Source organism: Pieris brassicae, chromosome 13 (assembly GCF_905147105.1).
Source record: "Pieris brassicae chromosome 13, ilPieBrab1.1, whole genome shotgun sequence".
NCBI lineage: Eukaryota > Metazoa > Arthropoda > Insecta > Lepidoptera > Pieridae > Pieris > Pieris brassicae.
In genome coordinates, this window is record NC_059677.1 from 1715891 (window position 1) to 1738091 (window position 22201).

Here is a 22201-nt window from a genome sequence, read left to right on the forward strand (position 1 = left end):
GTTTATCCAACTTTGGCAAAGGAATCCTCAATTTCTTTCCACTCTGCTCTGTTCTGAGCCTTCCTTATCCATATTTTCCCAGTTACGGTCTTTCCTATCTTTCCTACCTTGTTTTCTTCTCTTATATCTTGGGTACGAATTTATAATCTTTTTGTTCTATATATCTATACCGCTTATTATATGACCAGCCCATTTCCATTTCAGTCTTCGTATTCTAGTTGTGACGTCTTCAAATTTCGAGAGTTTTTTTTATGATTTTATTATTGAATCACAGCCTTAGATAAGATCAAATCTACATTGAGTGTGTTGAGCAACTGCCCCCTCTTAACGAAGTACCAAATTCACATGCAAAACGAACTATTATCCTTATCTCGCGTTATAACATCCTTAATCTCAAGGATATCCGCAAGCTTGTGGCTTTCACAAAATTCCCATTTCGTTTAAACTCAGCGATAAAGAGATTTATGTTGAGACGTATAAAATGCAAAGCGTGACTTTAAGATAACAACTCTTAAGAATTGTCGAGGTCAATACAGGCATGGCATATTTAACTACGGTTAAATTTAACTGTTTAATAAAACCTATATACATTTTTATTACAAATTATTCAAACAAAAGTTATTTAAAATCCGATAACGCAACCGCGATTTACATAAAATGTATTTTTAACCTTGAATAAAGGATACGTATATTTTTATTACAAATTATTTAAACAAAAATTATTGAAAAGTCGAAAACGCAACCGCTCTGAACAGAAAATGTGTGTTTAACCTTGAATAAAGGATACGTATATTTTTATTACAAATTATTCAAACAAAAGTTATTATATAAAAGTCGATAACACAACCGCGAGTCACGGTCACAAGTCGGCGTATAAGGCCACCAACGCATGGGCGTCATTTCGCAAGGGCCCATTTACTGTTCGGTTAAATTTAAAAAAAAAAGTATTTTCGTATAAACACAAAGTACCAAGGACTAATAAATTAAAAGAAGCACTCCTATGTCGCTTCGAATAGAGAAAAAGTCTCGCTTAATGGCGGCCGTATTGTTCCAAACGTAATCCCAGAGTCACTGAGGTGACTAATCCCGGTTTAATCCCGGAACAGTCCGGGATTGGATCCCGGCGAGTTAACCGCGGGAATTACTGGACTCGAACGCTTTATTGTATTTCTGTATTAAATTAAGTTTCCGCAACAATTGCTCGCTGTAAGCCTTCGCTTTGTTTCTTGTTCCCATTCGCGAGAATTATTTAGCACTGGCGCCTCTGAGTTCATAATTTCGAAATTGGTGGCAAAATTAATTTTAAATTTCATTCCAATTACAGACGGTTGCCCCTAGCGTGTCGTACGGCTCTTGTTTAGTTCATTTCGCTTGTTAAATTCGGAATTTATTTTATTGTACACTGTTTTGCGGGAATTAAAATATTAATTTTTATATCAATTTTGCCATGGGCTGTATAATATAACATTTCTTATAAAAATGCAGTAATATCATCCAAGGTGTGTTTTATGTATCATTGATGATAGAATAAAATTAAATGTTGTACTGTATTATAGAATGAATCGATGATTTACCCATGGTCAATTGTATCTGCTTATCCCGAGTAGGAACTCAAAAACATGAAATTATTTTTCTACCACAAAACATATCTACGTAAAATTTTGTGTATAGGGTAGTTCTGAGACACTGAAGTTCTACAAATCAATTTCTTTTCTAATACTATAAAGAAAGTTTTAAATTTCGTATTCATTCATAAAAATTTCATATTTCAAGCTAAAAATTCCTGGTCTCAATAAAAAAATTCTTCCAATATCTACTTGAAATCAATAATACTAATACGAACTAATACTGGACATTCCACGTAAATCCTGTTACGAATTTAAAAATGTATTAGATATATGTATTCGTTGTAAACGAAGCTAAACTAAGTAATTAAAAAGTTTATCATAAGAAAAATATATCTGTAGTCCGATTTAGTAGACTTTCCACTACCACGAGATTAGTATTGTAGTAAGAAACCCTCGGCATCACTAGTAGGAAATTAAGTTCTTTAAACATTAGGTTTTAATATGTAATTCTTTCCAAAAATGTTACGAATTTAGTATTTATTACAACCATTTGAAAAGCGCAATCGTTTTCATAATCTTTCAAAGAGATTGCTATTAAATGATAGTGCTGCATTCGCTTAAATATTCTTTAGATATTCCACAAATGCGTAGAACGAAAATGAATAAGCAAGACAAAAAACAACTGGCATCCAAGCGGATTGTAAGAGGAATTAAAGAATGCTCTTTTTAATTCGATTTAATACCATACACAACAGTCGATCAAATTAGAGCTAGCCAAATGAGGAACATATCAAAAAACGTTAACTTTGGGGATAGGCTTTGATTTTTGAAGTGAAACTTCTTAAGACAAGTAGACAGTAACGCAGATTTTTATTTAATTATATTATCATTAGCACGTATACGATGTGTAAACAGTGTGAATATAATTATACAAATACATGGAGTGATAATATATTGGTACATGATCATCTGTTGGGGCTGTTAGATTAGTAATAATTAATTTACAAAGAAGTTTCACTTCTGACATGTGTACTTTGTACACACGCACTTTTTTTCTTTAACAGGGCAAACGGAAAGGAGGCTTTACCAGGCGTATCTACAAGCAGGTCGAGTGGGCAAGGTTCTTAGCGCGGCAAATTTTAGGGGCAACATGGGAACCGTTTTTTTTTGCAACATAGAAATCAAAAAGATTTCTGCATTACAGTTTTTTAATGTAGAACATAGAACTGTTATCTGCAACACAATTTGCCTGTCTTTCTCCTCTCACTTGTATATGAACTTTCAGAGTAGAAAACCAACCAGTAAGCAGCGCCCTCAGCTCACACTTTGTATGAGTAAAAAAGAGAAAGCAGAAAATGTATTTTTCTCTTCTCCCTTCCCCCTATTAACTCATACTACTGTCACTTCTACAACTGGTTGGTAGCTGCGAACGCTGCAAGCTGGATGGTTGTGTCAAAAGTCAAACCCAAAATTATGTTTCGTGTAATTTCAGCGAAATTGTTGGATTCAAAAGGCAAGGGCTAGCAGCCTTGAAAATTTGTAAATCCTCCACTAGGCTCAGCTGATGTTAAGCCCGCCCATGGACCGTCTGAATGCCACAGGGCTCGCGACTGCCGGCCGACCTTTAAAGAATTGGTACGCCAAAAAACTGTGTTCACTTCGCTTAGATCCGTTTGAATCACTACGATCCTGATCTATAATAAATATAGTAATAATAATATATCATTATTATATTACACGACCTCTACAGGAAAGACTTTCACCAAATTCTTCCACTTGTCACTACTATTTCCCAATCATTCCCTTCCATCTCATCTTGAGAGGTTTCTGGAGGGCGTAATCTCTTTTTCTCCCCATTGGGCTATTTCTAAGGACCTTGACCCATCTGTCATAACAAACGCGGCAATATATATGTACCTGAATAAACAGAATTACTGTTGATTTTGGAACAATTACGAATGATTGCAGCCAACAATTGAACAATAGATGCAAACGAACCAACAAAATATGCTATTGTTGCGGCCCTCGTTAATTATTCAGCTGCAACGCGTAAACTAATCAGAAATCCTGATAAAAATATGTTTCCCTGATCAACCAGGGACCTATAGGGACAAGTTGGACAGTGTTGGCCTAGTGCTTTCAGCGTGCAAATCTCAATCCCTGAGATGGTAGATTTCTGTATATCTGCGCATTTAACATTCGCTCGAAAGGTGATGGAAAAGATCGTGAGGAAACCGGCTTGCCCGAAAGCCAGAAATTTGACGGTGTGTCTTCGGGATTTTTTAGAGAAAAATTCGTAAGATAAATCACGAAACGTATATAAAACAACTGCTTTACAGGAAATACGCACTTAGCCTAGTGTTGGCGCTTAGAATTAATAAAGAACATATTATTTAAAAAGAAAGACTTCAGTAAGCTTTACGCATGCGCACAACGACGTATTTAATAGTGAGTTATATGACCCAATATTTTTATGCTTGAAAATCTTAAAACATTGTACTTACTAGGCTAACATGGCTTGAGTAAGTAATACTATAGAAGGAGACATGAGAAGAGAGAAGACAGCGTCCTCGGAGCCTCTGTTACGCGGCTTTATAGGAACTACTTTAGGTAAGTGGATATTGCTCACTCAGCCACCCAATGGCAGAGATTCTGGTGTGGGTCGAGTTCCACATACACCTGCAACTTTTGCAAATGCCATCTCGGATAAAGTGGCTCGAAGCAAGTGACGCTGAAAGACGCCTAACACAATACATAAGCCAAATAAATAAAATACATGAAAACTGTAACTCTTATAAGAAAAAAATAAAAATCCAACTGGATACAACAAAAGTGTTTGGAGGCGCCGGGTATCGATCCCGGTACCTCTCGCATGCTAAGCGAGCGCTCTACCATCTGAGCTACGCCCCCTGATACTCATTACATTTAAAAGTTATAACAGAAGCGATTTTTTAACCTCGAAACTTGCGTAAGACGGAACCACAACTCGACCTGGTTTTAAAATAGTAAATTTTTAGTTTTTAATATAAAAAGAGGTAAAACCATACAAATAAATATGAATTAATAATAACTGTTTCGTTTGCGTTGTTTGTAGAAGGCGTCAATGTTGGAAACTAATGGTCCGAAAACTTCTTTATTTTCTAATAGTCCATTTCATTATTTGGGCTATAAAATATCATTGTATTTACTACTTCGAGTAATAGGAGCGGAGAATTTATATAAAAAACTATTGTAAAAACTGGAAAAATGGTTTCGCTTTGGGACCTTTCGTTGCGTTAAAGTAATATCATGTATTACAGAATTGTCTTGTAAAATCTAAAACCATACCAACGCGGCTAGTTGTTCGGATACAGCTGAGTTTCCATCCGTATCACCTCGACGTACGTCACAACACAACTAAGCGTTTTTTTAAAGCAGTTTTGCCGCACACCACCACTATGTCGAACCACTGAAGTGTTTCGAACCAATTCGACTTAAGGTCCAGAAAAGAGCATAAGCGTCTTCAAAGACCGACAACGTACTCGCAAACCCTCTGGCATTGAGGGAGTCCTGAGACCGCGGTATCAATAAACATCAGGTGAGCCTGCTGCCTATTAAAAATAATTTAAAAAAAATTTGGAGGCGCCGGGTATCGATCCCGGTACCTCTCGCATGCTAAGCGAGCGCTCTACCATCTGAGCTACGCCCCCTGATACAAATAATATTGAAAAATTAAAACAGAGTAATACTTTCAACCTCGAAAGTATTGCGTACAACTGTAAGTGATACGAGCCTTTCACTTACGCACGTGCCAATTACATTCATCTTTATTAATAAGACATTGTAGTCTTAAGCAGTGTTGGCCTAGAGGCTTCAGCGACTCTCATCCCTGAGGCCGTAGGTTTGTATGTGCGCAATCAACTCGCTCCTACGGTGGTGGAAAATATCGTTAGGAAAAATCGCAATCGCGTTTTCCAGGAACAGGCTGATCACCTACTTGGCTATTCAAACCTAATCATAATTTTCTTAATCTAGTAACAACAATACTATAGATCTGACACCGATTGTAAATAATTTAACCTTGACATTATGACATTATTTTATGTCTTATTAAGACATTGTAACAATTTATATGACATTTGCATGCCTATTTATATATGGCTGATTGTGCGGATATTACTAAGTGATTGATCTAACCACTGTACCACTATCTTGGTAAATAAAGGGTTATTAGACACTAATTAAAAATGTGTGCGTGTATTAGTGTATACACGTAAGAAGTGAAACTTCCTTACGACCTTATTTTTCGAAAAATGATCTACTATATGCAACTTTACAGAAATTCGTTAAATAAAATTAAATAGGATAAAGTTTAACAAAAGATATGAATACAAATAATACAATTATTTCATTTTAACTTATTACTACTAAGATTATTACAGAATTTCATTAATTGTAATAAAATTATTACTATCATTGTTCAACGACATGCAATCCCTATTCCGCTGGAGAAACTACTCTTCGAATCAACCGTGGTAGGGACAAGAAAAATACGGCGCGTAACGGAAAGATGTGACGCCTAACCGAAAAATGTGACGGTAATTTTTTTACCCAATAAAGAAGTTTCACTTCAACAATCCAACCCACCATACAGTATTTATAATATTCTTAACCTTAACTAAACTGCACTAACTGTTGTCCTATACACACATCTTAAATACAAATTTCAAAATTAAAAAACAAACAATTAACATCTTCTGGCGATACAACCGTTTTAGGTCCGGGGCTCAGATATCTGTATTTATTGCATGGTCATTTGTCAATCTAATAGCTGAGCAGCCTCCTGTGCCTCCTAATTGTAAATGCATTCTCGACTTAAACTCGGTTCATCATTGCAATACGGCTTTGTCGGGAAAGATTCCATCGTCTTGGTCGTGATATTGTTAATGATAACATCGGCACGATAAGCTCAACAATAAACACATCAACCGAACTTCTAAACTGCTAATTGGCATTCATATTTAGCTGTCAATGGCGTGTTATATTATACATACATTTTTCGTTTTGTTATACAAAGTTTTTTGTCACGTCCTACGGAGCTATATCTCCTGGTTCTAAGCTACCTCCCAACCAATTTTCAGCCAAATCGGTTTGGCCGTTCTTGAGTTATAAATAGATTTACTTTTTTTTACCTCGGCTGCGTTTGTTGTGTATTCAACCAACTTATGAAATGTTTAATATTAAATCTATGTCACACAGCGCCCCAAGCGGTTCTGTAAGTAATAAAAGACCTCGCTTCAGGCAGCTTTGTTTAAAACTGTATTACATTTTCGAGTAAATCTTCAACGGGGGCGTAGCTCAGATGGTAGAGCGCTCGCTTAGCATGCGAGAGGTACCGGGATCGATACCCGGCGCCTCCAATCTTATTTATTTATTTTTAATCTAACAATAAACATATTATAAAACAAAACACTTAGACAACATGTTCAAACATGTACAAAAAGAAAACTAAATTTTAACATTAAACAATTAACCGTTAATATTTCAACGAAAAAATTCCTCAAATCTTCTTTGGTGATGTGGAAAATATCAACAACCTCATTATTAGTTTCATAGTTAGATCCGAATAGAATCCGAAACATTGGCGAATTATGCAGGAATGTTTGTATTCTTAGAGAAATTAACGACAACAAATAGGGGCTTTCTATCCGCCCATTCTGAAAACCGTGAAATAAGTCTTGCTAAATCTTTGTCGTTTAATATTTGCTGATAAATATTGGAGAGTTTTGGAGGCAAACGTGTTTTTTTATAAATGACCATACATTTACTCCACACATTACCTTTGCTCCGCAATTCCACAAAATACCTACGAGATAGTCAAAGTCAAAAATCATTTAATATACGTAAAACAATGTACACTTATGAACGTCATAAAAAATACATTAAATGCTTCTAATTTTACATTTACTGCCAGTTCTCAAATCAAGGACGTAGAACGAAGAACTGGCGATAAACTCTCCGCCACTCTTTCAATCGCCAAGCCTTTTTGGTTTATAGTCCAGTCATTGAAGCTTAAATTGGGTAAGAATCTCGGAATTCGAGATACCCAGCTGTAAGTCTGTAAATAATTGTATATTGACAACCTAAAAGTTGTCTCAAAACCTACATATTTTACAAAAATCGGTTTTTTGCGCTTTTTTGGAAATATCTCATTTCCTATGGGTTTTTTGCTATTTGTATTTATTATCAATATTGTAGAATACAAAATTCTCTACAAATTTTATTGAAAAAAATTTTTATACGGTGAACCGTTTTCGAGATAGAGGGCGGAAAGCGCGCGGTCACCGCATCACTTCACGTCAACCGGTGCCTCCAGTCGAAAACGCGCCATATATAGTTGATGAACTATCAATAAATCAATGATTATAAAACACAAAATTTGTAAGGAGCTGCAACCATTACACCATGTTCCACGTGACATCTCAAGTAATAAGCAATAATAAAATAAATTTAAAAACAAAGATTTGTCTCAGATTTTCAAGGAAAATATTTGCCTTTAAACACAGAACCAATTACAGCGCCAAATTTGTAAGACCTAAGCGCTTCATATATTATGCTTAAAGCTACCTTATAACAATGGGAACAAGCTGAGAGTCGACTAATTAAAACTCCAGGGATAATGGCGGTACAAATTATTAACAACGAAGTGTATACCGGCGCCGCAAGGTACTGTCGCCTGACCTGCCTCTGTTTATGATGCCTTAGTATTCATGAGAAACGCTCAACCCTTTGAAACCACGTCAAATGCATTCCTTCATTTTTTTAGCATCTTTTTACATCCCTTTAAATATTTTTTTGTCAAAAGTCGCTTCGCAGGTACGGTTTTTTAATATTTTTTATGTTACGAATGACATCCTTTGAACTATGCTTCCTTGGTATTTGTGGGAATCTGAAAAACGTAGCAGAAATGGTATTTCGTTTTAAGCATTTTTTATATAATCCTGGTGACCGTTTCTGAGTAGTTCAATGAATAAAACACACACACAGGGATTCATGTAACTTAAGTTCTCTCTCGTTTAAATAGCTTTTAAGCTATGATGAAAAAAGACAACAAAGGAAGCGTTCAAGTAATTCGTAACGAATTTCGGTAGGGGGGGGGGGGTCATCGTAACGTTTTATAAAACGTTACGATGCGGGGCGGGGATTGAATTATGCGTTATTGTTAATATTATTTTTCACTTTCCAGTACTTTACACCACATACTGGTAAGTTTTACATTTAAAGAGTCACTGGGGGTGGTCACGAAACGTTTTACTATTGGAAACAGAAACGTTACGGCGCGTTTCATGGAATCCTCAAAAATTACTATCCGTACTACTTGAACGCTCCCTAAGCCATAAAATAATTTTCATTATCAAAGGTATTCTTTCTAAATTAACTTAGTGCACGCTTTGTCCAACACTTTTTCTACCCGTGTAGATAGAATGCATAAATAATGTCATAATGTAATTGAATTTACGTTAAGCAGTACCTCATCCCACATCTCGTAGAGCAACTAGAGATCAGTGTTATTTCAAGTTCAAGCTAATCCTACCCAAGCTGAACCATTTAGCTACATTCCGCCATTGTAATTTAATATAATTCGAACTATTCGGATTTAATCTTATGTATTACATAAGGCCTATAATATAATTCAGGTACATACATGCATAGCTTTGGGAATAAAATACAATACAAGGCAAAGCCAATATTCCAAATTCCTCGGTCTAATAAAAACTATTCACGTTACTCAGCCATGTATTACTTTCAGATTATAACACAAATTACCAGCAAATAGATATTTAATGTGACTAATAAATGCTTTTTTTTTTTCAAAAGCTCCGGTATCTTTTATTAATAATGGCTTTGTTATTCTTCCTTTATATTAAATATTTATTATAATGATCAAGATTCATTGATCATTATAATAAGAATAAGAACTTAGAACTTACAATTTAGTATGAATTTGTACTTTGTTTTTATTTTTTGTATAAATAGGTACAACTGTGCATGTTTGAATGTGTATTCCGTTTTTGGATTTTGTGTATAATGTAATTGTTTGAATATTGTTTAATGAGTAGCTGTAGGAATACTTTAATAAAAAATAAAACAATGTTTTTGAACGCTTAAGCGCAATTTTTATTATTTAATTGTCGCTACAGTTTTTTAGGCCCGTTTTTATGCGAGATTTGAGATTATTTTTGTCGTTACCTCTATGGTTAAATTTTTGACCTGAAGACAAAAAATTCCACCTATCCAGGTGTTCACCGCAGCAACACTGACCCGGTTTCCACGGAAATAAGTAATGAGGAAAGTAAAAAGCGAAATCAAAAGGGCGACGTTACCAGGGCGAAAGAACAATACAATAGGTAAGCCTACATTCTCGATGTGGAGCAGGTAACTCGTCGTATGGTTAAACACGAGACGGACAAAATACGAATTGAGAAATCTTTATTGAAAATCAAATACTGTATTGTATTTATATACTTAAAGAGCTATTTACTTTTCAAAGAAACATTGATTACCATACTAAACTGTACAAAGCGTTGCAACCTCTATACAAAGTATTTTTATTTAATACGACAAATATTACAGGTTTCCGAGTCGATATAATTATAATGTTCCGGATCGCGGTGCAACGGATATGAGAGCTATGAGAGCTTTCAAAAAGATTTCGAATATGACAGATAAAATCTCTGTTTTTTTGCATAGTTTAAATTTATATGCCGATTTCGAGTTGAGGTTAAATTTATGATTTATCTTTCTCCATAACGGACCATAGGGTTGAAAATCACGTGTTTAAGCACTGAACTGGATCTACATTCCATCCAAAAGGAAGAAAAAACAAAGAAATGTCTTGAAGACAGAAGGATTTCTTAATATTCCCAAGAGTACCAGGAATATATAACTACTTCGCAAGTAGAAACTTTATAAGAGGGTGCGTAAGAAAACAACAGGTATAAAATATTCCAAGGTAGGGTCCGGAGCCCCTACAGGCGTGGGTATCAATAACACAATCTGTACTAGGGCCGCATAGCTTTCGTGAAGACCCTCGCCTGGCAATTAAACAAATTCCGAATTAACCATAACGGGTTCTTAGGGTTGTAAATGAACACTTTATTTTAATTGCATATTTCTGATTTCAGTCTTTTGAAATCAATCTTCCAAGAATATTCAGATTAATAGAAAATTTCTACGCACTTTGGACGATAAATGATGAACCGGAACACGATTTCAAAGTTAATTAAATTTCGCATATTTATTAATAATGTAATTGACAGCGATGCGAATAGTTAACAAAATATTCTAGTGTTTTTGGTTTACGCACAGAATATAATAACCTGTGTAAAAAATCGTGAAAAACATTTATAAAACTATGTATGTATAATAGTTCTATTCTGACAATAAAAAACACAACAAAAAAAGAATTAGCAAAATCGGTCCAGCCGTTCACGCGTGATGTCGTGACCAAGGGAAATAGGGATTCATTTATATATATATATATATATATATGTATATATGTCTTATATATATATATATATATATATATATATATAAGACATATATATAAGACAGATAAGATAATTCCAAAAACTTCTAAATCCTTTATTAGATCCTTACAAATAATTGGACTGGTCCAGCGCAGAGGATTTACGGTTATTTTGAAGTGGGTTGAAGATAAACAATACATTTAATAATTTTAATTAAATATAAATTAATTTCATTCATATAATAATTTTCTATGTATATAATAAATGTGGGTACCTGCAACAACAGTCTCCGCACGGGGCAACCTCTGCAGAACGTGGTGAATGAGCCCGACATCGGTACAAGCCTGGAGATTTCGCACACTCTTGCGCAGGATCGCAATGAAAACCGACCAGATTTCAGCCTGTGGAAATGAATAAATTTTTAACAGTAACTTATTTTTATAATTAATTATTTTATTTTGTAAAAGATCAATGTTGGCTTAGTGGCTTTAAACGTGTGACTGTTATCTGAGGTCGTAGGTTCAAACTGTGGACTTTACTTCCTATATGTATTAAACTTGGTGATAAATGAAAACATCGTAAATAAACCATTTAAGGCATGCCTTAGGCCTAAAAATCATGTCAGGCCCAGAAGTCTGATCATTTGTTATATAAGAAAAGAATTCATAAATCTAAGGCCAAAATCAAGGATTAAAATGTCGTGTTTTTTTAAAACGAATTAAAAAGTTCAAATTTAAATATAATTTATAAATAACATAATTTACACCTATGTCAGTAAAGTGTGTTCTAAATTTAAATTTAGAACTATTTTACTGTGCTGTGATATACTTGAATGCCTCCTATATATATATAAATGGAATAAAGTTTACTTGGTTCTTTTGCAAGAAAAAACTGCTTTTTTATTTTAATTTTATTATTGATTATATTCGATCCGAAGGCCAAACTGTATTCTCCGAATATTGTTATTTGGACCGTATTAAAGGTAATTAAAAGACATATACATGTCAGAACCGTTTTTTACCTATGGTTCTTTGAAATATATATTTTTATGTCGTTTCAATTTTGCTGCCCTATCATTTTGACTCGGCCAATTTCCAAACTACTTTACTTAACATAACATAACATTTATTAGGTAACGAAACAAAACAATAAAAAAAATGGTTCTTTCTATAAGTAATTAGGTACATTATAAGTGTGTAATGTGTGTGTTGTGGTTGCAACTGGCCCTGGCTCAGAATTATGCTGTGGAGCTGACGTGTTCAACAGCGCTGGTAATTCTGCCAGAGACCACAACAGTACAAGTTAGAATTCCGTTGTGGTTTTGTTATTAGTCCAGTTCGGATGCATTTGAAATTCTTTACATTTTTGCCGATTTAACTTACAAAAAAATACCTAATTCGGGTGTGGTCTACTTACAGACTTAGGTAATTTTTTACAATAACAATAATAATAATCGTTTATTTGCCAAGACAGCGCTACAATTAGATCGATCAAATACAAATATCCGCACAATCAGCCATAAATAGGCATTCAAATCATATGAATTTTTACAATGTCAAATAATAAGAACATTAACATAATGTCAAAGTTAAGTTATTTACAATTGGTGTCAAATATATGGTCCAAATACTCGCCTAGGCTATAACGGTACCTAGCCATTTTTTTTTGTTTTTCTTTCGTAAATGTTTGAAGCTTTTCTATAATGTATTCCATCTTTGGCTATATCTTTAGTATAATTGTATTTAAATAAACTTATATTAAGTTAACACATATATTGTTGATGTTTGTGCGTTGAAACTATTTGTAATTTTACTCAAAGGCAAAGTATTTATTAGTCTGAACTTTCTCCTATATATTCTTATTCTTACGATATAATGATAAAGGCATGTATCAGATATATATATATATATATTTCAACAGCCATCAAACTGTTCTTTATGTTACAAATAACATATTTATAATAATAAGGTATACTTAAAACCCGTTTACCAACTATATGCTCATCGTGTTTGCAAACACCGAAGGCAAAAGATCGCGTGGACGTTCGCCAAACATGGACTAATCAAATCAAAGACTCGTCCAGCAAATCGTACACCGTTGTGAGAGCGCACCAAAATTGGTGGAGGAGAATTATTGGTGCCAGATACATCTGACCACGATACTCGGTTATGAGTTACCGGCCTAGAGAAACTTGTAACGAAAGTGCATCGCAACTCTACACAGTGGTATCAGCGATTTCAATGTACACCACGTCGACAAAAATTCTTTAAAAATATGATATTCTCTTAGAAACTACGGTTGAACCTAAAGCAGGATCCGGGTTCAGCGTGCGATTCTAATCCTTGAGTAATCCTTGTATTAACTCAAACTCAAAATAACTTTATAGGTGAACAAGTAAACTTATGAACGTCAGAAAATAATTTAAATTAATTCTTAACAAACTACCATTTCGCAAGTCAAGGGCGTAGAGAGAAATGACAGAGATTCTGGTGTGGTTCGGAGTCACATACGCCTGCTACTTTCGGAGGATGCGCATATGAAGTTCTTCCTCGGATATTAAAAAATAAAAAATACATGCGTACAAAGTACACATGTTCTTTGTAAATTAATTATTACTAAGGTAAAAGCCTCAATATATGATCATGTACCAGTATATGATCACTCCCTTTATTTATATATCTATATTCACACTATTTACACACTGTACACGTGCTAATGATAATATAAATAAATAAAAAATCAGCACAAGACGTTATGCGACAGAATTGCCATCTAATGTTCTAATATGTAACTACTAAACGAATACATCAACCAGTAGCGTGTATCTTTTCTCGATCTCCCTTACTCTCTCTCTCTCTCAATCTTTCTCACCATAGCTCTCTCCCACCTCTCGCTCCATGGATATTTGATTCATAATACGTTCGCCCTTTCTTACTCTCTCAACATCTTCTTTGACAAAAATCTCTGCGCATCTTCGTGGACGCTTATAATATTATTAATGCGTTTCATTTTTAAATTAACGCTCATGCGCCTAAAGAAGTTGCACTTCAAAAAGGCTTTACCTACATTTAACACACTGGCCTCGGACTTTCTATGTGCGAATATAACATTCGAACGGTGAAGGAAACCGGCTTGTGTTAGACACAGGAAGCCGATCACATATTGCATATTAGATTGACAAATGATCATGAAACAGATATAAAAATCTGAGGACCAGACCTGAAAAAGTTGACGGTGCCACTGTTTTTTTAAAACTAATTATTAAAATGTGTTAATGTATTGAACAATTGATATTAAATGTAGTAGAACATACCTAAGGCCAAGACCTTTTAAATAAACTGATTCAATCCTTTTATAGACTACAGAGAAAGAAAACTGGACTAACGTAACATTGTAAAAAGAAGATGTAAAAAACTAATACTCAGAACAACATTTTTCTTCTTGCATAATAACGAAAGTCTTTTCTCATTACTTAGTTCGTTATAGTGAAAAGTTTATATATAAGTTTTTATAAAATATGCGAATCCGATAGACGTCATGTAGGTACACACTTCTTACATACAAATAAAATATCGAATAACGTAAATAATTCTTAACTCCAAATCAAAATCAGTCCAGCCGTTTAGGAGTCTAATAACGAACATATGCACAAAAGATTTATATAAATACCAGCTGTTTATATGCTGTATAGATAAATAACCTAGATACCGGCTGCAGCTCCATCTGCCGGGCTGGTTTGTGAATCCAGGGCGCCATAATAATTCAAATCGGTCGCCATTTCAGAGAACTTCAGTACATACAATACAATAATATATATAAAGATTGAAACTTTGAGCCTTATATAGTATATAGTGTTTAATTACGTAAGTGGAATTTCATCAGACGGAAGAAATTCCTCTGACAATCTCGGCGAGATTACGTTCTGAGCCGTCTGAAGCTTTTATGTTCGAGCAGATTTTTCTACCAGGGTCACATAATTCGAGACCGAGTGAAAATATAAAAGGCAAAAATAACGGCGCGTTTCGCTTATTTGTGATTGGTCAACAGTCTCAAAACGCATTTGTTGTAGCTATTTAAATGAAATAACATCACTGATACTGAAAGAAAACAATTTTTTAACCGGATTAAAGCTATTTATATTATTATTCAACACCACATAGGACATTCAACACCTTTTGTCTTCAGTCACCGTGACCACGCACGCTGTAAAGCACGCGAAACGTCGGAAAATTTTAAATTTAAAATTATGTAAAATAATTATAAGTTTATAATAATACAAATAGCTTTAATCCGGTTAAAAAATTGTTTTCTTTCAATGTGTAAAAGCTATGTTAACCAAAGACGATCACTGATACTACCATTTAGAAACGCCTGCGCAGACCGGAACGAACAAATAATCTCGCCAATGCACGCGATTCGAGGAAACATAATATTTTTTTGTACAATTGTCCTAGCACACGGTGTATTGGATAGACAATTACAAGAAATGTAATCCCTATTGGCCTGAAGGGCCGTGACACCTCAGCTCGGGCTGTTTTAACGAGCATATCACAGCCGGGATGGCCTTTTCCCGCATCTAGCGGAAGAGCGTATCCCGCGAGACCCCGCGAGACTCCTGCCTCTGCTTGGGTCGCCGCGAGTTGGTCAATCGCCTGAAGCTGAGTAGGTTTTTACCTTAATCTGACTATGACGTAGTTTCAAGGTAGTCTATATTATTATTGTTTTATATAACATCGGGCAATCGGGCAGTAGGCTTATCGGATGTTAAGTGGTGCCACCGCCTACAGACACGTACATTGCAAGATTGCTCGGAATTTTCTTCTTGTCCTTTGGTAATGTCTTCGGAATTACCCTAAGTCGAATTGGTTAGAAAATAGCCAGTGGATAGCTGGTTTCACATAGTTGTAAATTAATGTATCATTTATCTTTAAGCCAGTTCTCGTTAACTACCAGAAACGTAGCAGGAAGTAACCGTACTAGCGCTGTTATATTGTTTGCGACAGTGCAGTGTTGGATTCCCTCACACTATTTAAGGGACAAAGTTTTCTCATTAGCCGAGAGCGACCGACAATAAAAGGCGATTCTTGATTGCTTTGACCGCTACACTCTCAAACAATTAGAGTTAAATTACTTTTTTACTGATGTGTTTCCGTCTTTAAATGTATCCTACAATATTGCTTTTAAACGACGGAATCTTCTAATTGAAATGAATTCTTCATTCATAACGTATTGTCAACCGGAAATGCCTGTGAATAATGTTTATGGTCATGAATTATGATTGTACTCGCGTTTCGTGCTGTGAGAGAGATTCCAGGAGCCAGCCGATCCCCAAAAAATATGAAGGTGCAGAACAAACAGAAACTACCCCAGAGTACGCTCGCGGTGGACAATCTCCCTCTGGACGTCCTCCAACCGGACGCTCAGCACCAGGTGAATGTACAGGTTGCTCTTCATATTCTTTGCAGGGCCAACCTGCGCCCAATGATTTCGACTTAAGACCCTTCAAGGCCGTACCAATTTTTGAAAAGCCGGCAACGCACTTGCACTAGACTTCTGGCAATGTGAGTGTCCATGGGTAGCATTTAACCAACCAAGAATTTAGGTAAGCCAACTGCCCGTATGCGTTTAATAAAAAAAAGGATAAATAATTTTATCTCAATAGTGTTAGCTACATTGCATCGCATACCAAAAGATTCATATGTCAGCTATAAAACGACTTGCATGCGTCAGCATATTCCCCAAAGGGCATCCATCAATCTTTCCACCAAGATTATCCGAAAAATATTGGTTATCTCAATGAGCTGTACGTAACTTTGTTGGGCGTATGATGCGATGTAATTAATGACATATACGAGGGTAGACCGATAAGTAGGTACTTAGGTAGCCTACAAAAAATATTATTTGCTTTGGAAAAGTGACGGTAATTTCTACTTTTTTATAGAACAGGGGGCAAACGGGCAGGAGGCTCATCTGATGTTAAGAGATACCGCCGCCCATGGACACGCTCAATGCCAGAGGGCTCGCGAGTGCATTGCCGGCCTTTTAAGAATTGGTACTCTTTAAGGAGTGTGCAGTGTGCAGCTGGTTCCACATAGAGCTGGTAGCGCGGTAAAAAATATTTCTTAACCTTTGAATTGGATACACTTGACTCAGCGATGTACCAACTTAATAAACCCGTCTGAAAAATACGTCTTCTGGAGAACTGCAAAGTAGATCTCCATGGCATGTGAAATTTTCAAATTTGGAACCCCACATCCGGAGAATACCGTGGATGGGGTTTCGTAGCCTAATTCTACCAATTTGGCCGTGACGACGGCATGGTGAGGCTCAGTATTTATCGGACCACCCTCGTAAATGGATGCAATTGGACATGGTTAAGGCGTAATGAAAAAGATCTATGAACAAAAAAAAAAATATATCGCTTGCCTCGGGATACAAAGTCGTAAAGCACTATTACGACTGTTTTAATGTTTTCTCATTTTTGACTTCGTTGGGTGATGTACTATGACTGTAATATTTGATAAGTATTGCAAAACATTTTAGTATGTAAAACAGGAGGATGTCTTTATTCTACTGTACGGTATGCGGTAACTAATACACGTTTACCTAATTGTATTTATCTGAAATAGATAGGAACAAAAATAAATAAAGTTTTAGTTTAGATAGTATTACTACCAAATACCAACCAAATGCCAACCAATACGACAGTTTAAAAACAAATAGTGGTAATAATTAATTATTACGATTGAGACATTTATTCAAATCTGCCGTTGTGATGTACGGTTACTGTGTCGTCCGTAATTATGTTTAAACAGTGAAACATTCGTAAAACTCATTAACTACTCAGTCTAATTAGATAAATTACTTAAATAAATGTACATTCAGTTAATTTTTAACTGTTAAACTAAATACATAACAACAGTTTAATAAAAACATAAATAACAAATAACATTCGTAATATAATGTACATAGTATTCTCGTAAATCGTTTATTTTTCGTGCAAAACTATATTTTGCTTTTACGAATTTACTCCCCAAGCGATATTTATAAATTTTGCATGTATATAAATATATACATGTCGCAGATTCAACGCGATTAATAATTGCAAAATTGGTGTTACTAGCGTTGTCCGACATTATAACACAGTCAGTGCGCACGTCCGGCGCAGGCGACGTTCGAAACTCAAGTGACTAAAGAATTCACTTACTGCCAGGAAACAGTCGCGCCACTGACATTTGGTAGATCACACAGACTAGGCATTGTCAATTGTCAACGTTGACAGTCTACCTTACCATACCTTAGAATACGTTGTGCATTCTACGACTAACTTCAGAGTGGCGGGAATTTTAAAATATTCATTCTCCGACATACATATATTTATTCAAATGAAAAGAATTAAACTATTTCTTCTTCTTCTGTCTTCCGACGCCGTACTATTCGTGCGTTAGCGTATAGCGTTACGGCAAATACGACATACGTACGTGTTTTTTACCTATGTATCAGTGTGCCGAGCGAGCGTTGGCAAGCTTACCAATAAAACAATTAAAAAATCTCTCAAAGTAATAACTATGGTCTTACAAAAACAAATTACACTATTTACACATTATAGTTTTGAAAAATAAGGATCCACTAAACCAAAAAAGGGTTTAAAGCCTTAGTTCGCTCCACATTAGTACTAGAGCAACATAAATGACGAGAAGGTCAATTCGTTTGAGCACTCATAAAAGTTACAAAGCGAAATAAAGTAAAAAGAAATAATCCTGAACGCTTGCTTACCCCGCCCCCTTTATAAGTTACGTGGCTTACGCAGGAGCAAAAAATAAATTGTAGGCGTTTACATTCATGCATTTTATTTAAGCTGATGTTTTTACTGTTTTGATATATTATTCGTATATTGTCTACAGATATATGTACAGTCGAAATTTATAAATTAAGTGGTCAGAAAGTAATATGGTTTTGGAGGAAATGTTTCTAAAGACAATATGTGTAGAATTAAATTATAGATAGTCATTTATATACTTAAGAAGTTGTTATATATGAAATTTTAGTGATTATCATCCACACAGAACACATTGTGTTTGACATATGACAACTCTAATTGAAAAATCGATTAAATGATGTTTATATTATCTATGTATATATTACTAGACTTATTTGATATTTATATATTGTCTTTATTTTCTTGTATGCTAAGTAGTTGTTATTTATTTAGCTAAAATAAAAAAAATAGCATAGAAAATAATAGAAAATCAACCCCTATGGTGTCGACATACTAGGCGAGCATAAAAATTGAAGCGTCATTCGGTAAACTGAATGGGGTTGATGGTAAAAGGCAACTGTCACATTGACGCGGCGCCAGCTTTTGTTTACGCCGGGAAGTATTGACAGGAGCTTATTGACGCAAAAAGGGCTATTCAGAAACTTGAGAGCTTCGTACAGTGTTTCAACGACAAATTAATGTATATAGAACATCATTTCAGAGCGATAAAGCTTATACAATTTTTAATACTGTGGCCGTTATTCGTTTGTTTTAATAAGATGTTAAATGCCGGCAACGCACTCGCGAACCCTCTGGCCTACAGTTCTAAAGCCTGGATATAGCTTAGCTTGTTTAAGGGTCTGATAGATTTATTTATTTATTTTTATTGGCTTTTTTGGCAATATAATAAAATTAACTTAACGTTATAACAAATTGTTCTTAATACCTGTTTACAGTTTCTGCCATCCTCAAAAGTTTTTAGAAACGTCAGTTACGTAACCGAACTAACATTAGTTAAATTACATATTTTTATTTCAGTTAATATTTAGAAGCTTCAAGTTTGCGCAAATGTTAGCCATTTTCGCAGGCTTGAAGCCAAAGTGAACGCTTAATTTGCCACACTCATAAAAGTAATATAACATTCTAGTATCCCATAATGTCCAAAAAGGTCGACTTCGCTATTATTGAAGTGACACTTAGATTTAGGAACTTTTAGATAAGCCAAGACAGTTTTTTGTTAGCGTCGCAACCGTTCTACCCCTAATGTTATCTAATAAGCTCATGTTTTAAACAATTAAATCCAGTCGACACGCAGCATCTAACATAATGATTCATTGAGCTTATCTCCTTGAAGCCTTGTACAAAAAATATATACGATTGTAGTACCTTTCACCAGTATAATACTCGAAACACAACAAATCTAAGCGTACGACCAACTAGACTCCAGAAGATAAACCACTCCTTATATAGAAATTGTTTTCGTGTTTACAACAACATCCCCAGCGAAATTATAGAATTATCACTAAATAAATTCAAAGCTTTCGTTGAACCTAAATTAATCAATAAAGCTTTTTATACATTTGACGATTATTTAAATGATGCTAATCCTTGGGATTGAATTGCTCCAGTTCACACGATTTGTATGACTCAAAACTTGGCGATTAAAAAGAGTGTCGCAGAGTGCTTGCCAGTTCTTGTTGCTATTTTTGTTATAATAAATTTAACATCTTTCTATTGACGTTCGTAAATGTACTTGTTTATATGTATAAAGTTATATTAAGTGTGAGTTTATCTACAAGAACACCGAACTCAAATCTCGTGACTTTTTTTATGTTTGTTTATCTGTACACTAATAACTATTCGCTAAATTTTGTAAGACAATATCACGGAAATATACCTGTAAGCTCGGTGGGCAGTGATCCAATAGTTCGAGCATGTGCTGAATGTTCTGAGCATCTTGAATCACGAAGTTCAACTCCATATCAAACTCGCCTCCGACCAACTGAAACAAAATTAAATAATTTTATTTGTTAGCAAACATGAAGAAATAAAATTTCGTTTCCCCATTCAATTGTATGGAACTCTTGACCGACTGAAATATTGGCTGTATCTTGAAAGCCGACGGACAAAGGAACTTGTTCCCGTACTCGGACATTCAATTTACACGATCGGTCAGTCTCTATATATATTCTAGTCGCCTGGTACTTGAAGATCCTTTATGTGTCTTAACAATAGATACAAAAAAATACTTAACCAGGATCCGTTTCATATATATATATATTGTGTTTGTTAATTATCAGAATATTTATTACTAAATAACCTTGTCGACTTCGTACCTACCAACTACATTTATGTAAAGACATTATTTTGAAGCTAGAAACGAATTGGAATGGAAAATTTAAATGGGTACATTGTTTTTCATTATTGTTTCTCGCCGCTTAAATCTTTCTGGAACTTAAGCAAAGACTTCAAGATCGAAATTATCCTAATCGGTCCAGCCATTCTTGTGGAATTCATTTTTATATTGAGGAAACTACAAAAATTACTTTTTGATTACCGTTTAAAATTAGCATTTAACTGTATCAACTACCGGGACCACATAAACTTAAAGCTCTGTCAAGTCCATAAACATTACGACCCTCACGTCATTATAGGGGCGTGGCCTGGCGGCATTATAAAAAGCTCATTGAATGACAATGGTGGCAAACAATATATTTCTACCCTTACACCATAAAATTACCAGGATCGTATAAAATATTAGTAGTATTTTCTATTAGGGGGTAGTAATAATTCATACATTATTGCTTTTTCCATACTAAACGTCGACTTACATGGATTTCCCTGGTCATACACGAATGATATTACGATATCTCTGATATGTTTACGAAACAATCTGAGCTGAAAAATCCCGTCAGAATATTCAGCCATCCCGCTATAAACTTTTTTTGATTTAATTTTAAGTTAAAGTTTTGACAAACAATAAGTCAAACCTATTTAATTTAGAATATAAGACTTCAACTGTCTCTAATTATCTCTATCTTTAGTCGGTAGCTCAGACATCTGGAATCAAGTAAACATTTGGAGCTCTGCTTCCTCCTGCTTCCGTCCAACACCTCTTTTGTAACAGTGTATAGGACAATGAGACTTTCACACTATTGGTCCAACTGTTGTTTGTCTGTATTAACCACGATCAGTTTCTCTAGGTCGCCTCTGCGTATTATCGGATACATTTATAAATTCGTAACATTTTAGTAAATTTATAAATACTCTAAAGGTATTGAAAAATTCTTGATTTCAGGTTGATAATGAAAGAATTTTTTTATTGAGACCAGGAATTTTTAGCTTGAAATATGAATTTTTTATGA

General features: G+C 34.8%; 1 protein-coding gene and 3 non-coding genes across 15 annotated transcripts in view; 1 reads left to right on the top strand and 3 right to left on the bottom strand.

Moving 5' to 3' along the window:
- The window catches only part of LOC123717656 (neurobeachin), a 468381-nt gene that overhangs the window by 234205 nt on the left and 211975 nt on the right, over positions 1 to 22201 (bottom strand). For all 12 annotated transcript variants that reach the window (XM_045673757.1, XM_045673752.1, XM_045673751.1 and 9 more), the window contains exons 2-3: positions 20734 to 20838; positions 11352 to 11478 (exon numbers count right to left, since the gene is read on the bottom strand). In XM_045673757.1, the coding sequence (XP_045529713.1) occupies positions 11352 to 11478; positions 20734 to 20838 (232 nt within the window). The remainder of the gene's footprint in view (positions 1 to 11351; positions 11479 to 20733; positions 20839 to 22201) is intronic.
- Trnaa-agc lies at positions 4406 to 4478 on the bottom strand. The gene has a single exon. It is a non-coding gene; the product is annotated as a tRNA-Ala (tRNA).
- Positions 5185 to 5257, bottom strand: Trnaa-agc. Its single transcript has one exon. It is a non-coding gene; the product is annotated as a tRNA-Ala (tRNA).
- On the top strand, positions 6895 to 6967 carry Trnaa-agc. The gene has a single exon. It is a non-coding gene; the product is annotated as a tRNA-Ala (tRNA).